Source organism: Leptodactylus fuscus, chromosome 4, assembly GCF_031893055.1.
Source record: "Leptodactylus fuscus isolate aLepFus1 chromosome 4, aLepFus1.hap2, whole genome shotgun sequence".
Taxonomy (NCBI): domain Eukaryota; kingdom Metazoa; phylum Chordata; class Amphibia; order Anura; family Leptodactylidae; genus Leptodactylus; species Leptodactylus fuscus.
In genome coordinates this window covers 185374710-185390282 of record NC_134268.1, presented here as the reverse complement: position 1 = coordinate 185390282, position 15573 = coordinate 185374710, and the positions used below count along the sequence as shown (strand labels likewise).

Below are 15573 nucleotides of genomic sequence, written 5' to 3'. Positions count from 1 at the left end.
GTTTGTTCCTGCCCTGCATGAAGCCAGCAGCGGCAGGAACGATGCTGACATTCCGCTCCTCTGTCCCCCCGCCGGGAATAGCAGCATCACTCCTCCCGCTGCTGGCTTCATGCAGGGCAGGGCAGCGATGTCTCAGGCCCCGGCACTCTATTACAGCGGATGCTGGGCGGCCACATTCGGACTATAAGACGCACCCTTCTTTTCCCCCCAAATTTGGGGGGAAAAAAGTGCGTCTTATAGTCCGAAAAATACGAAAAATACTTTAGTCTTCAGGACCTTCAAGACCAATCTTCACAACAGTCTCTAATGAATAACTACGTTTTTGACATTACCCTGCTATGTTTTTTATTTGTTAAAAGAGATTTCCCTAGTCCTTAAACTTAATATTCAGCATTTTGACATTTCCAAGATGCTGTTTTACTCACCAAAAATATAAGACCAATAAAGCTGTTGGTGCAGAACAAGCAATTTGTAGCAATCTCCAGTTACGTATAGCGTATCCAACTCCAGCTAGCGCCATTAGTCCCACTGCAAAGCATACATGGCCAATAATAGTGGCACGGGCACGTTGTGAGGGTCCCACCCATTCAGCAACTGAAAGAAAGGAATATTTACACATTTATTGTTCCCATACAAAATTAGGCACATGGCTCAAAAATCAGAGGAGTACATCTGTTTATCTCACGCGTTTCGGAACATTGTGTTCCTTACTCATAGCAAGGAACACAATGTAAAGAGTAAGGCACACAATGTTCTCAAACACGTTAGATAAGAGATGTACTCCTCTGATTTTTGAGCCATGTGCCTATTTTTTGTATGGGAACAATAAAAGTTAAGTTTTAACCAATTTTTGGCTCTTTTTTCCTTTGTATGATGCTAAAGGGTGGATATCCATGCAATGGAATAGGACCCCGGATTCTGGATATTAACAGACTATGTGAATTGGGCTTTGTCCAAACTTTTTTACTGTATATAGAGGCGGTTGTTAATTATGTTGTCTCCTACCACGACTCCCATTGCACGACCAAAGATTTCATGTTGTCCTGCAACTCTTTCACTAATCTGAGCTGAGCGGTAAGGAATAAGGCTATGGAAGAGTACAGTAATGGGGAAGGGGGCATTCCTCTCAACACAGCAATGACCCTAGACCAGGAGTGCCCAATACGTCGATCGCGATCTACCGGTCGATCGCGGGATCGGTGTCTGCTTGTTGACAGCGCAGGCTGAGAATCATCTCCGGACACTGGCAGGCCGGGGCCTTACACACGTTCACAGTCAGGGCTGCGGCGGCCCCGCCTGCCAGTGTCTGGAGATGATTCTCAGCCTGCTTTGTGAACAAGCAGACACCAGAGAGCTGTCTCCTGCTCTCACGCTCCAACCCGCCTACAGGCCCCAGCCCACAAGAAGTGGGTAGTAGATCTTATCCCTTGGTCAGTTTCTAAAGTAGCTCACATGCTCAAAAAGTGTGAGCACCCCTGCCCTAGACTGTCAGAAACGCCCTTCTGATAGTGGGAAGATATTGGTGCCAAAAATTAATAGCGTTGATATCTCCAGCACCGAGGCATATACTGGGAAAGTCAACTTTCTATCAGTATATAAAACCACATATGCATGAGGACATGAATTCCCACTAATCAAGTATCATTGCAATATACATTAAGATACCACCAATATGTATCATAGTGGTCCTAAATCAAGTGGAACTGTTCTAGGGAATTATTGAGAGGTGCTCCATTATGTGTATGTCTCTCATTCAGACCAGTAGGTCATAGAAATTGAGGGGTGAAGTTTGTTTCCATTGCCTAGCAATAAGAGTCTGGGTGGAGGGGATTACATGCTGAAACTATTTGCCCATGTCCTTAAGAGATACATTCAGTAGGTATTTAATTGGGTCTGAAGGGACAGTATGGTGTAGAAGTGTGGATAGGATGCTTTATTTGAAAAGGGTCTAAAATTCTTAATAATATATTACCTAGTACCAGATTGTTTATCAGGATGCCGGCCATAGCGATTCCCACAATACATCTCAGCACAATAAAAACATAAAAATGTGTAACAAATGCAGCTCCAAGACTAAAAGCGAACGTCATAGAGACGGAGATTAATATAATCGGACGCCTTCCAAGCCTTAAAACAGTAAAAAAAAAAAGGAGCAAATATTTAATTTGTAAAATTTAAGATCAGTGATCTAAACATTTGTTCACTTACATATCATATACATGAAACGTAATGTTTCCACCTCCATGCTTGACTGTGGGGACGGTGTTCTTTGGGTCATAGGCAGCATTTCTCCTCCTCTAAACACAGAAAGTTGAGTTAATGCCAAAGAGCTCAATTTTTGTCTCATCTGACCAATCTGGATGATTCTGAGAGTGATTGGGAGAAGGTGCTGTGGTCAGATGAGACAAATATCATGCTCATTGGCATTAACTCAACTCTCCGTGATTGGAGGAAGAGAAATAAGATAAGATAAGATAATCCTTTAATAGTCCCACATTGGGGAAATTTCAGCATGTTACAGCAGCATAGTAATACAGGTACAGGATAATACAGAGTAATATATTACAGACGTAGACACACATAAGCTGAGAAGAGAAGATATACTAGGAGTCCATGGCAGCTAAGGAACAGAAGAGAAAGAGGAAGACCTCATGGTCATCATCATAATCATTAGTTCTCTGTGTGGAGTGATCTTCGTTTGGTCTGATGTAGATTATACAGCCTGGTCGCGGTTGGAAGGAAGGACCTGCGATAGCGCTCCTTCTCACACTTGGGATGAAGCAGACGGTCATTTACAGTGCTGCCAAGTCCCATCAGGGTCCCATACATGGGGTGGGATTTGTTCTCCCGCATGGAGGTCACCACAGACAGTATCCTTCTGTCACCCACCACCTGTACTGGGTCCAAGGGGCTCCCCAGGACAGAGCTGGCCCTCCTGATCAGCCTGTCAAGTCTATTTCTGTCCCTGGTTGATATACTGCTTCCCCAGCAGGCCACACCGAAAAAGATGGCTGAGGCAACCACAGAGTTGAAGAAGGCCATAAGAAGTGTCCCCTGGACTCCGAAGGCCCTCAGTGTTATGTCAGTCCAGGTAGCTGCAACGGGGCTAAGGGATTGCAGTAGGGAATCTCGCCCTGCACTACTCCCACTAGCTAACCCGGTCCCTGCCTCACAGGTGTAGGTCGGCTGTTCTCAGGCTAAACCTGACCCCGACAGCTCCTCTCTCACTGACACCGTAGGCCTAGAGGGAAGTGGGAGAAGGAATGCCCTATAAGATCTCTAGGGACTGGAGACTAAAGGGGGTCACCCCTAACGAACAAGTGAAGCTGCTACTGACAGGGACTGACAAGGGTGTGCGCTGACTAACAACACAAGCAGCACACAGGAAACATGTAGGAAAGGAATTCCCCAAACCAATATGGGAAGGAACCGTACACTAGGAAACAAACACAGGGAAACTGAGTAGAAATCAAAGGATAAGGCAATTCACTCACACAGTCAATTATACACAGAGGGAGGATTGGTGAACACAGAAGGGAAAACACACAAACCAGCTAGTTCACCCAAAGCCTCCCAAAAACCAACCACGGAACTTCCTCTATCCAAGATAACCACCTACTCCTCCTGCTAAGGCCTAGCTCTGTAAAAGCGACACTCAGCACAGAACCATGGGAGGCATGGGTTTATATACAGAGTAGAGACCACTCCTCCCAGGTGCAAATGGGAGGACAGACTAATGAACCAGGAAATCAAGCTGCCTACCAACAGTGCGTGCGAGCAAGTCAGAAGGTGTGCACCAATACCCACGACACAAAATACTCCTAACAGGATCCTCCCCTCAAGGAGAAGACTCCGGATTCTCTAGGAGCATCCTTCTTCGGGAACTCCTTGTGGAATTTCTCCACGAGTCTGGGGGCTGACATATCCGACTCCAGAACCCAAGAATTATCTTCAGGACCGTATCCCTTCCATGCCACCAGATACCGTAGCTTCCCCCGAACATATTTGCTATCCAGAACTCGGGATATCTCATACTCCCCGGACTCAGAAACTGGTGGAACTTTAACTGGAGACGTTCCCTTCTTGGCCTTCTTTAACAAGGAGACATGAAACACCCGGTTTATCTTCCACCTTTTAGGTAGTTGCAGCTGCGCCGCCACTTCATTTACCATCTTGATGATCTTAAAAGGACCCACAAACCTGGGACTCAGCTTCTTGCTAGGAACCTTCAACCTGATATTCTTGGCGGACAACCAAACCATCTCACCAGGGAAGAACTGCAACTCCCCTCTCTTCCTATCCGCCTGGACCTTAGCCTGGTGCGACGCCCGCACCAGATTCTCTCGGATCCGGGACCATACCCCTTGCAGCTTTTTAGAAAATAGCTCCTCCTCCGGAACTGGGGACGAAATGGAAGAAAATACTCCGAAAACAGGATGTCTACCACCGGAGCAAAAAAAAGGTGTGGTACCTGTGGCGTTGGAATCATGGTTGTTTAAGGAAAATTCTGCCAGGGGAAGAAAGTCAGCCCAATTATTCTGATTCTCTCGAACAAAACACCTCAAAAACTGTTCCACATCCTGATTCTTCCTCTCTGTTTGCCCGTTAGACTCCGGGTGAAACCCGGAGGAAAACGACAGTGTAACTCCCAACCTGCTGCAAAAAGCCCGCCAGAATTTAGCCACAAATTGCGGACCCCTGTCCGAAACGATCTCCTCAGGAAGACCATGCAACCTTACAATTTCTTTAATAAATGACCCTGATAGTGTCTTGGCACATGGCAGCCTGGAAAACGGGATCAAATGGCACATTTTCGTGAAGCGGTCAACGACTACCCAAATGACCGTGAAACCCTTAGACACTGGAAGGCCCGTGATGAAATCCATAGACAGATGAGTCCAAGGTGCCTTAGGAGGTTCTAACGGATGTAGAAGACCGTGGGGACGGGTATGCGACGCCTTGGCTCTTGCACAGACCGAACAATTTTGAACAAACTGCAAGACATCCTTACTCCACCCTGGCCACCAAAAATTCCTAGACACCAATCTCATGGTCTCTGAAACCCCCGGGTGACCAGCAAGAACCGACTCGTGACACTCCCTCAGTAGACTTTGTCGGAGAGTAGTTGGGACAAACAGCTTGTTTCTAGGTATCTTGGAAGGTGCAGCGTGTTGCGCTTCGATCAAGGCTTTCTCCAATTTCGTGCCCAATACTGCTACCACCACTCCATCCCCAAGAATAGTGGCCGGCGCCTCTCGTTCCTCCTCAGTCGACATATACCGGGATAAAGCATCAGCCTTAACATTCTTTGAACCCGGCACATAAGTCACGGTAAAATGGAACCGCGCAAAAAATAGAGCCCATCTGGCCTGCCGTGCATTTAATCTCTTCGCCGACCCAAGATAAACCAAATTCTTGTGATCGGTAAATACCTGGACTGGCCTTCTGGCCCCCTCCAGGAAATGACGCCAATGTTCGAACGCTAGTTTTATTGCCAGTAGTTCTCTATCTCCGATGTCATAATTCCGTTCAGAGGCAGAGAATTTCTTAGAAAAGAAGGCACAGGGATGCGTACCCTCCTCGAACTCCTGAGAAAGTACTGCACCCACCCCCACCGAGGAGGCATCCACCTCCACTCGGAAGGCCAACCTCTCATCCGGCTGTCTCAAAATGGGAGCGGAGGAGAATCGCTTCTTCAATTCTTCAAACGCGGCTAGCGCCTCTGGCGACCACTTAGCACAGTCAGCCCCCTTCTTAGTCAAGTCCGAGATGGGTTTCACAACCTCAGAAAATCCCTTAATAAACTGGCGATAATAGTTGGAGAATCCCAAGAACCGTTGGACCGCCTTTAGGTTCTCAGGTCGCGGCCACTCCAAGACTGCCCTGACCTTCTCAGGATCCATCTCGAACCCCTTGTCCGATAGGATATAGCCAAGGAAACATAATTTATTGACCGCGAACACACATTTCTCCAGCTTAGCACTTAATTGGTTAACCCTCAGGAGATTTAAAACCTCTCTCACTCTCTCCCAATGAGTCTCCAAATCCGGGGTGTAAATGAGTATATCGTCCAGATAGACCACAACCCCCCTCCCTATGACGGCACTTAGTACATCATTAATAAAATTCTGAAAAAACGCGGGCGCATTGGTTAGACCGAAAGGCATCACAAGATTCTCAAAGTGTCCTAGGGGTGTGTTAAACGCTGTTTTCCACTCATCCCCCTTCTTGATTCTCAGCAAGTTATACGCCCCACGTAAATCTATTTTACTAAACCAGCGGGCTCCCGTAATCTGGCTGAATAGATCCGAGATCAACGGAATGGGATAGGGATTCCGCACCGTGATTTTATTAATCTCCCTAAAATCCAAACAAGGGCGCAACCCTCCATCTTTCTTCTTAACAAAGAAAAACCCCACTGCTACTGGGGACTTAGATGGGCGAATATGCCCCACCTCTAGACTCCCCTCAATATACTCTTTGAGCGCCTCCCTCTCCGGAATAGTGAGATTGTACAACCTTGTCTTGGGTAGCACAGCATTTGGTATAAATTTAATCGAGCAATCATAGGTGCGATGTGGTGGTAATGTCTTGGCTGCCCTTTCCTCAAAGACCTCCCTGAACTCACATATTTCTTGAGGCAAATTATCTATAGACAAAGACATCACGGATATGGGCAGACATCGACCATTACACCCCTGCCCCCAAGAAACTACTGTCTCGGTCTCCCAGTTGATAATAGGGTTATGCTGCTTCAGCCAGGGCCACCCCAACACTACTTGTGCTGGTAATTTAGACAACAAGAACAAGTCAATCTCTTCCCTGTGGCCACCCACAATAAACTCCAGACCCTCCACCTGTTTGGAGATGACAGATTGCTGTAGAGGGGTCTTATCAATAGCCCACACCGGTATCTGAGACTTCAAGACCAAAGGACTCACCCTTAGTTGCTCGCAAAACTCTGAGTCAATAAGGTTGACTGCCGAACCACAATCAACCAAAATCCGGCACTTCTGCCCATTTACCCATCCATCAAGGGTCAACCCGGCAGTCTGAGTACAGGAAATATGCACACCTCCCTCCTTAGTAGGTTTTCTCCCCTTACTCTCAATAGACCTGGGGTTATTACCCTCCTTGGCGAACCATTCTCTGGAGGGGCATACCCTTGCTAAATGTCCCATTCCTCCACACACAAAACAGCGTACTGTGCGGGACCCTTCACTCTTGGGTCTAGCACTTCGCACAGTGGCCCCAATCTGCATGGGTTGGTCCCCCGGGTCCTCTCCAAAAACAGAGAATTGAGGAGGGCTAACCCCCCCAGGACTCTTGTCTCCACGCTCCCGGAGGCGCCGTCCAACTCTAATTGCCAGCTGCATGGCCTCATCTAGATCTCCAGGAACAGGGTGAGAAACTAGATGATCTTTAACCTGGTCCGAGAGCCCTGTCTCAAACTGACTAAGTAGAGCGGGGTCATTCCAGTGTACTTCTGCTGCCCACCTACGAAACTCTGTGCAATATTTCTCTATAGCGTGATCCCCTTGCACCACACGTCGTAGGTTATACTCAGCCGTGCGTACCCTGTCTGGGTCGTCATACAGTAACCCCATTGTGGAGAAAAACGCCTCTACAGTTAGTAAGCAAGCTGAGTCGGCTGGTAACGAATGTGCCCAGATGAGGGGATCATCTCTCAATAAAGTAATAATAATCCCAACTCTCTGTACCTCAGAACCGGAGGAAAACGGCCGTAGCCGGAAATACAAAAGACAGTCCTTTTGAAATCAGAAAAAATCTGACCTCTTACCTCGGAAGGGTTCAGGTAAGCTGACTTTTGGCTCCAGAGGCCGACCCACAGGGGCGCTACTCACCTGCCTCTGTATGCCCTCCACCTGAGAGGCTGTGTGTTGAGCCAACTGCTGTACTTGAGATACGCCAGAAGCTTGGATGGCATCCATTCGTAGCTTGATCCCCTCCATCTCAGTGGAGATCTGCTGCACCGCCTGGTACAACTGTTTCAGGTCCGTCATAATGCAAACGAACCTTTTTTTTTTTTTTTTTTTTTTTTTTTTTTACCGGCTGAGTGTACTGTTATGTCAGTCCAGGTAGCTGCAACGGGGCTAAGGGATTGCAGTAGGGAATCTCGCCCTGCACTACTCCCACTAGCTAACCCGGTCCCTGCCTCACAGGTGTAGGTCGGCTGTTCTCAGGCTAAACCTGACCCCGACAGCTCCTCTCTCACTGACACCGTAGGCCTAGAGGGAAGTGGGAGAAGGAATGCCCTATAAGATCTCTAGGGACTGGAGACTAAAGGGGGTCACCCCTAACGAACAAGTGAAGCTGCTACTGACAGGGACTGACAAGGGTGTGCGCTGACTAACAACACAAGCAGCACACAGGAAACATGTAGGAAAGGAATTCCCCAAACCAATATGGGAAGGAACCGTACACTAGGAAACAAACACAGGGAAACTGAGTAGAAATCAAAGGATAAGGCAATTCACTCACACAGTCAATTATACACAGAGGGAGGATTGGTGAACACAGAAGGGAAAACACACAAACCAGCTAGTTCACCCAAAGCCTCCCAAAAACCAACCACGGAACTTCCTCTATCCAAGATAACCACCTACTCCTCCTGCTAAGGCCTAGCTCTGTAAAAGCGACACTCAGCACAGAACCATGGGAGGCATGGGTTTATATACAGAGTAGAGACCACTCCTCCCAGGTGCAAATGGGAGGACAGACTAATGAACCAGGAAATCAAGCTGCCTACCAACAGTGCGTGCGAGCAAGTCAGAAGGTGTGCACCAATACCCACGACACAAAATACTCCTAACACTCAGCCTCCTGAGCAGGTAGAGTCTGCTGTGGCCCTTTCTGTGCAGCGCCTCCAGGTGATCAGCCCAGTCTAGTTTATTGTTGAGGAGTACACCCAGGTACTTATAGGTCCTGACTATCTCAATACATGTTCCTTGGATCTCCACCGGGGTCGGAGCACCTCTCCGTTTACTAAAGTCCACCACGATCTCCTTGGTCTTCCCAGCATTAATCCTGAGCTGGTTCTGCTGGCACAATTCAACAAAATTCCAGTTTAAGTCTCTGTATTCCCTATCGTCACCATCAGTGATGAGGCCGACTATAGCAGAGTCATCGGAGTACTTCTGTAAGTAACAGCTGGATGAGTTGTGCCTAAAGTCAGCAGTGTACAGTGTGAAGAGAAATAGGGCAAGAACTGTACCTTGTGGTGCCCCCGTACTACAGATCACAGTGTCAGACACACCGTCTTGGGCTCTCACATACTGAGGGCGGTTTGTCAGGTAGTCTAGTATTCAGTTGGACAGGTGATGGTCCACACCACCAAGGTTCAGCTTCTCCTTCAGTAGTCCTGGCTGAATGGTGTTGAACGCACTGGAGAAATCAAAGAACATTATTCTCACACTGTTCCCGGGTTTCTCCAGGTGAGAGAGAGCTCTATGAAGAAGGTGGATGATGGCGTCATCTACCCCAATGCCCGGCCGATAGGAAAACTGGAGGGGGTCCAGAGCGGAGCTCACTAGGGGGCGTAGGTGTGTCAGGACCAGTCTCTCTAGGACCTTCATCAGGTGAGATGTCAGTGCTACTGGTCGGTAGTCATTGTAGCCCATCGGGTTAGGTTTATTTGGGACTGGTACCACGCAAGATGTTTTCCACAGTTGAGGTACCACTCCCAGCTTTAGACTCATATTGTACATGTGCGTAATAATTCCACACAGCTGGTCACTGAACATTTTAAGAACTCTTGCGCTTATACCATCAGGTCCTCCCGCTTTGTTCGCTCTAATCTTCTTCATTTCCTTACACACTAGAGACTCCTGCAGGATCAGATATTCAGATTGCAGTTGACCGCAGTTGCCCAAAGGACACTGTCTCCAATGCGTTCTAGTCTTAAACCAGTCTAACATAATTCACAAGTTGTCCACTAGATTATATAACCGGATATCCAGAAAGCTTATCTTCCCAGTAATTCTAGGCCGCACTAAGAGCTGGAGAACCGCACACGTGTCTCTTGCCCTACCATGTGAAGGATCTCAAAGGGTCATAATAGCCTGAGGCCGTAGATCAAGAAGGAGAACGTTGAATAAGTAAAGTAATCAAGGAAAAGATCATCTTTAGAAGATTAGCTCATTCCAATCATGAGAGTGTGAAGCCATTCCATGTGGCTAAGTCCTCTTTAAGAGACCTCATAAAGATGTGAAGGTTCATTATGTAAAGATTTGCTGGGTTTCTAATGATTTGTACCCCAAAATAAGTCAGCGAAAAAGATCGCCACCAAAGTCTGAGAATACCAACGTATGTGACATGGCTAGGCCTGTCAGGAGTAAGGTAAAATTTATCAATGCTCCTCAATCTTCGATGTCTTGTACAATGGTAGCCAAGTTAATCTGTGGTCAAGATATGAAAAGAAGTAGGTTGTCCAGAAAGGCCATCAGTTTGACTGCATTTGAGATGTAATGTAGACTATAACTATTATCACTAAGGCTGTGTTCACACCTGTGCTGGGTCTACGCTGGAGTATTCCTTTCCCCAGCCTGCTTTAAAAATGCGGAGAGAAAAGTCCTGCAAGCAGCGTTTTTCTCTCTGCATTTTTCCACCCTGTTCAGGTGGAAACCCGGCGGACCCCATTATGGTCTGAACGCAGATGTGGACTTAGCGTAAAAGATAACTAATGCAATGTATTTACACAGTTACTTAACTTTTATCGCAAATAATTCTAAAATCTAATGTATGTGTAAAATTGTAAAACTATATAAGGCTAAGGCCCCAACGGGAAATCGCGGTGTGTCCACTCTGCAGTATTTACAGCAAAGTGGACATGGGATTCTCTAGAATCCCATCCTCTTTGCACTGACTATAAAACACTACGATTTTTCCTGAGGCATCTCTGCCACGGTCAAATCGTGACATTTCCATCCCGTGGGGCCCGATCTAAAGCCCAGGGGCGTAACTACTGGGGTAGCAGTGGTAGCGGCCGCCACAGGGCCTAGGACATTAGGGGCCCGGCGATAGCCTCTACCGCTACTCCAGCCGGTAACGGGCCCTATTTACTTACCAATCATGGCAGGGGCCGGTAAGTGGACACTATTAACACAAACACTATTATTACACTCGGGGGGGTTAGACCCCGGAGTATAATGATCGGAGGCCCGGGAGAGGTAAGGGATCATAAATCACAGTGTTACTTACCTCTCCGGGCTCTAGGTAGGCTTTGGGCCTACTTCTGTTACGTCTCTTACGTCACACGATCGGAGCCTGCGTCCGTATGCGTGTGACACAGGCCTCCTGGGTCACGTGACGTCCCGGACGTCATTGAAGTTGGTCGCCATCAGTAGGGAATGCAGCGGAGCTGGGGATAGGTAAGTAACGGTGTTTTTTATGTTTGTATCCCCTCTCGGTCTCCGATTATTATACAAAAACTATATCTAAAAAACCCCTAGAGTAGGGTGTCCATAAAGGGGCATAATAATGTGTGCAGGGGCCAGCGTCGGTCCATGTCAAAAGTTCACCACGGGGCCCTGCCACTCCTAGTTACGGCTCTGGTCTAGACCAGTGTTTCCCAAACCAGAAACCCTAGCAGGCCATATCTTAAGAAATTCCCATTAATGATTTAGTGGTAACATGTCCTGCGAGACACTTGTTCAGTCTCGTGGCCTATTTTCTCTTGTGAAATTGAGTTTGACCAACCTTCTATTTCATGCATATAAATTATTAAATATTCCTTCTTACCTGTCTCCTAAGGGACCAAAAATAACAGATCCGATGAGGAATCCAAGCATATAAATGGACTGACATATGTCTACCTGTTCTCTTCTGAGACATACCAGGTCAAACTTGAAACAAAGCAAAGGCAGAAATGGCTATTACAGTGGTAATAATATCTAAGCATGATTAAATATTTTAGTATTATCTATATTAATATAAGTTAGTGTGAAAAACCTTTATAATGAATTATCTGATATGTGCAGGGCACGGAGAGGCAGCTAGTCAGTCAAATACTGCTTTCCTGAGCCTCAAAATGTCTTCAGAAGGGAACAATGTGGTTCCCCAGGTCACAGTAATATGGAGGATAGTAAGGGGCTGTTATGATAGTTCTTTGTTCTCATCCATCATAGGATCAGAGCAACAGACATTAAAGGGGTTGTCCCATCACAAGGATCCTATCTATACTGCTTGTTAATGTGAATGTAAGACTTTTCCTAAATACATTGTTTCAGCAAAACTGCTTTGTTTGTGCACTATCTTACTTTATTCAATTCTTTGTGGCCACATCCCTGACTTAGCTGCTCATGAGTCAAGTGATGTATCTGCTGCTCTCAGGGGGGAGGGAGGAGGGGCTAAGTACACGGGAGCGAGCCTGTGTTTCTAGCTATTCCTGTGTCTACACCACGTGACCTAGCTTCCTGCTATCAGATAGAGGAGAGGAGCTGCTTTCATTTCTGAACTGTCTTCTGTTCTCCCAGTTATCAGGCTAGCTAATATAATTGTGTTCATTATGGCAGAGCTGCTGCTGCCTGTACTTCATAGTCCAATATGGGTGGGCGGAGATACATGCTAATTTGGGGGCGGAGCGAAACGGCAGGTTGCATGTGAAACCCCACCCACCAAGAAACCAGGAAGAAAGAAGATTTTACAGCAGTGAAGATTGGTGAGTATGCAACGTGGGAATACCCCTTTAATGACAATAGAGTGACTGATGGAGAAGAAACCTCCTGCATCCAGTGCCGCTTTAACCATACAGCCAACAGTGTACTTGTACCAGGCCCTATGGCTGCATGGGCCCCCATGGGACAACCCTACATTTCGAATGCAGGTCCGACTACAACTCATCTGCATCCATCCACTTTCTGCTTCACCATTGGACCACTGTCTTTGTTCCCAGTGTCTTGGAAGCAATATGCTCAATATCATAACGTCACTTACTTTGTGCATGATTTTCCCTGTAGACTCCAAGATGGATCAGGGACAGAAGAGAACAGGGGAACCATGAAAGGTAAGTATAGGGTTTTTTTTTCTTTAATTTTGTTATCCATTGTAGTGAAGGTAATAGGAGGGTCAATATATACTCTAGGGACTATGTACTCATGAGGGGGACAAGAAACTGTGGGGGCAGGTACAGTTGTAAAAAATGTACAGAGGGGGACAAGAAACTGGGGCAACTGAAGGAGGACAATGCATACTGTGGGGGCAACTGGAGAGGGACATCATAATATAAAATGTCTGGATGGTCACTTGTGGCAGGTGGTGATGAGGGGGCACGTATGAAACCTTTGCACTGGGCCCTCCAATGTGTTAAAACGGCCCTGCCCTCATTTTTGTCTGTTGTCATGTAAAAATATGATGAAAGGGAACAAAAAGTCCTGAAGGTCCAATTTTTTCTTCCATCTGAAAAGTAAATAAATATGGAAGACGGCTTCTGTCATATCTTATATACATTAAAGTGAATGCAGGTGGATGGGGCTTCTTCTACATCAGTCACTCAATTGCCATTAAAGTTCATTGGTCTCATCCTATGATGGATAGGACCAGTAGTCTATAATAACAATAGTATGAATCTGCCCTCACACACTACTAAATGACACCTATGGAGATGCTAGCATTTCTGTCTAGGTATAATTGATGCAGAAAGTCAGCAGAGGAAAACTTTGTGGACTTTCTGTGAAAAGCACTGCGGGAAAAACTCACAAAGTGGGGGCTTACCTACCGAGGCGAACAGACGTGCTCTTGCTGAGCTCCGCCATCGCTGGCCTGTATCTTTTTCCATCGGCCTCGACACAGCCACCATTCTCAAGACCTTGCTCCAAGGGACTACCCCCAGTCTCCGTGCACCTGATTCTGGAGCTACCTGCTGAATTTCGGAGTCGCTACTCCATTCTGGGACCTGCGGCCTACCTTGCTGGCTGGAGCCGCCCGCCATCTTGAGGCCTACACCGGAAGCACAGGGCGCTGATCCCGGACCGGGAGCTGCGGCTGACGATGGCGGTCGGCACTCTCCTCTCCTCCTCTGCTGTTCCGAAGTGTCCTGCCCGCTCTGGACAACGTCTCCCTCATTGTGGCGCACTTCTGGAGCGGACTCGCGGCTGGGGCGGCTGAGACCGGCGGGTGAAGTAGCGGCCGGAGACGACTGCGATCGCATTGCGGAGGGAGGGACCAAACAGCTCCTGCCTACAGACATCGTGGAAGCCGCGGCTAGACTGTGAGGACCGTCGCCATTACCAGCTGCTATCAGCTAAGTACACAGACTGCGGTCATCCCTTCTCTCCTTTGTACTCTGGTCTCGCCCTTCTTCTTCTCCCTACCCTCCATCTTTAAGAGACAGTTGTAGCCATCAGCACGCTGTACCCGGGAAGCAGAGTGCAGAGCCTTTACACATAGACCAGGGAGGCTCCTCTTGCTGCCTGGGTCCCCATCCCTCCCACCTTCCCTCTGCATTGTGCCTACTCCTCATCTGACCCTCTCCATTGCTTTCATTTTGTTCTGGACTGTTGGTAGTTAGGAGGAGATAGTTCCACCATAGTTCCACCACAAACACGCTACAGCTATCCCCCACCATCTTGTGCTTGCCTACCCGGACTTACTCATTCACTGGAGACCTTTACCTAGCCCAAGTATTTGTTAATAGACAGGCAGTGGAGTGTTGAGCCTCTACGCAAAGACCAGGGAAGCTCCTCCAGCTGCAAAGTCTCAGTGCCTGTCCATTTCCCTACCCTCTCCTGGACATCTTCCTTTCTATTTTTTGGTATATCCGAGTTGAGGGGGTCGTGTTTGCAACGTATATTTGTTCATTTTCTTTCCCGTGACACTGGTCCTAAGTAACATGTCTATTTGAATTCCTCACGTGGACGCTGTCTTACGCCCAATAAGCTGACACGCACGGATATGGTCAGGACAGGGAGGGACAGAACCCCAAACTTTAAGTCGCAGCAAAAGCATTCTAACTCTCAGGCCGACATGCAAAAATTCCTGAAAAAGCAAAGCTCACACCGCTCCGCCTCGGCACACAAGGCCCAGGCTGAAGAGTGTGGCACTTTTGAAACTTGCACCCCTGACTCTGATGAGGACATTTCCAATGTGGACTCTGATTCTACCGTTATCACCCAAGGCTTCTTGAAAGAAGCCCTGTCTCAGGCCCTTCTCCCGCTCATTACTGAAATAGCTGAACTCCGCTCCGATATGAAGGCCCTGGGCAAAAGAGTTGCCACGCTGGAATCTAAACAAGTGAAATCCCAGAAAGTCGCCTCCGCTTTAGCTAGTAAAGTAGACTCTCACTCAGAACACTTTAATAAGACGTATCTCTTGCTTGAAGACTTAGAAAATAGGAATAGGCGTTGAAACGTGCGCATCCGTGGTCTGCCGGAGAAGTTCTCATCTGAGTCTTTGCCAGAGATCTCTTGTGAAATTTTTAAATCGCTGCTTGGTGAGGAGGAGGCCGGGAGGGTGGAGATCGAAAGAGTGCATAGGGCGGTCAGACCGAGACCTGGAGATAATGATCCCCCTAGAGATATAATTTGTGGACTCATTTCTTCTGCTCATACGTCTGCA

At 47.5% G+C, this 15573-nt stretch overlaps 1 protein-coding gene across 1 annotated transcript in view; it reads right to left on the bottom strand.

The window, feature by feature from the left end:
• LOC142200849 (solute carrier family 22 member 13-like) overlaps positions 1-15573 on the bottom strand; it is a 38336-nt gene that overhangs the window by 16579 nt on the left and 6184 nt on the right. Inside the window, exons 2-4 of the mRNA XM_075271493.1 lie at positions 11761-11864; positions 1973-2127; positions 426-594 (exon numbers count right to left, since the gene is read on the bottom strand). Coding sequence (XP_075127594.1) covers positions 426-594; positions 1973-2127; positions 11761-11864 — 428 coding nt within the window. The remainder of the gene's footprint in view (positions 1-425; positions 595-1972; positions 2128-11760; positions 11865-15573) is intronic.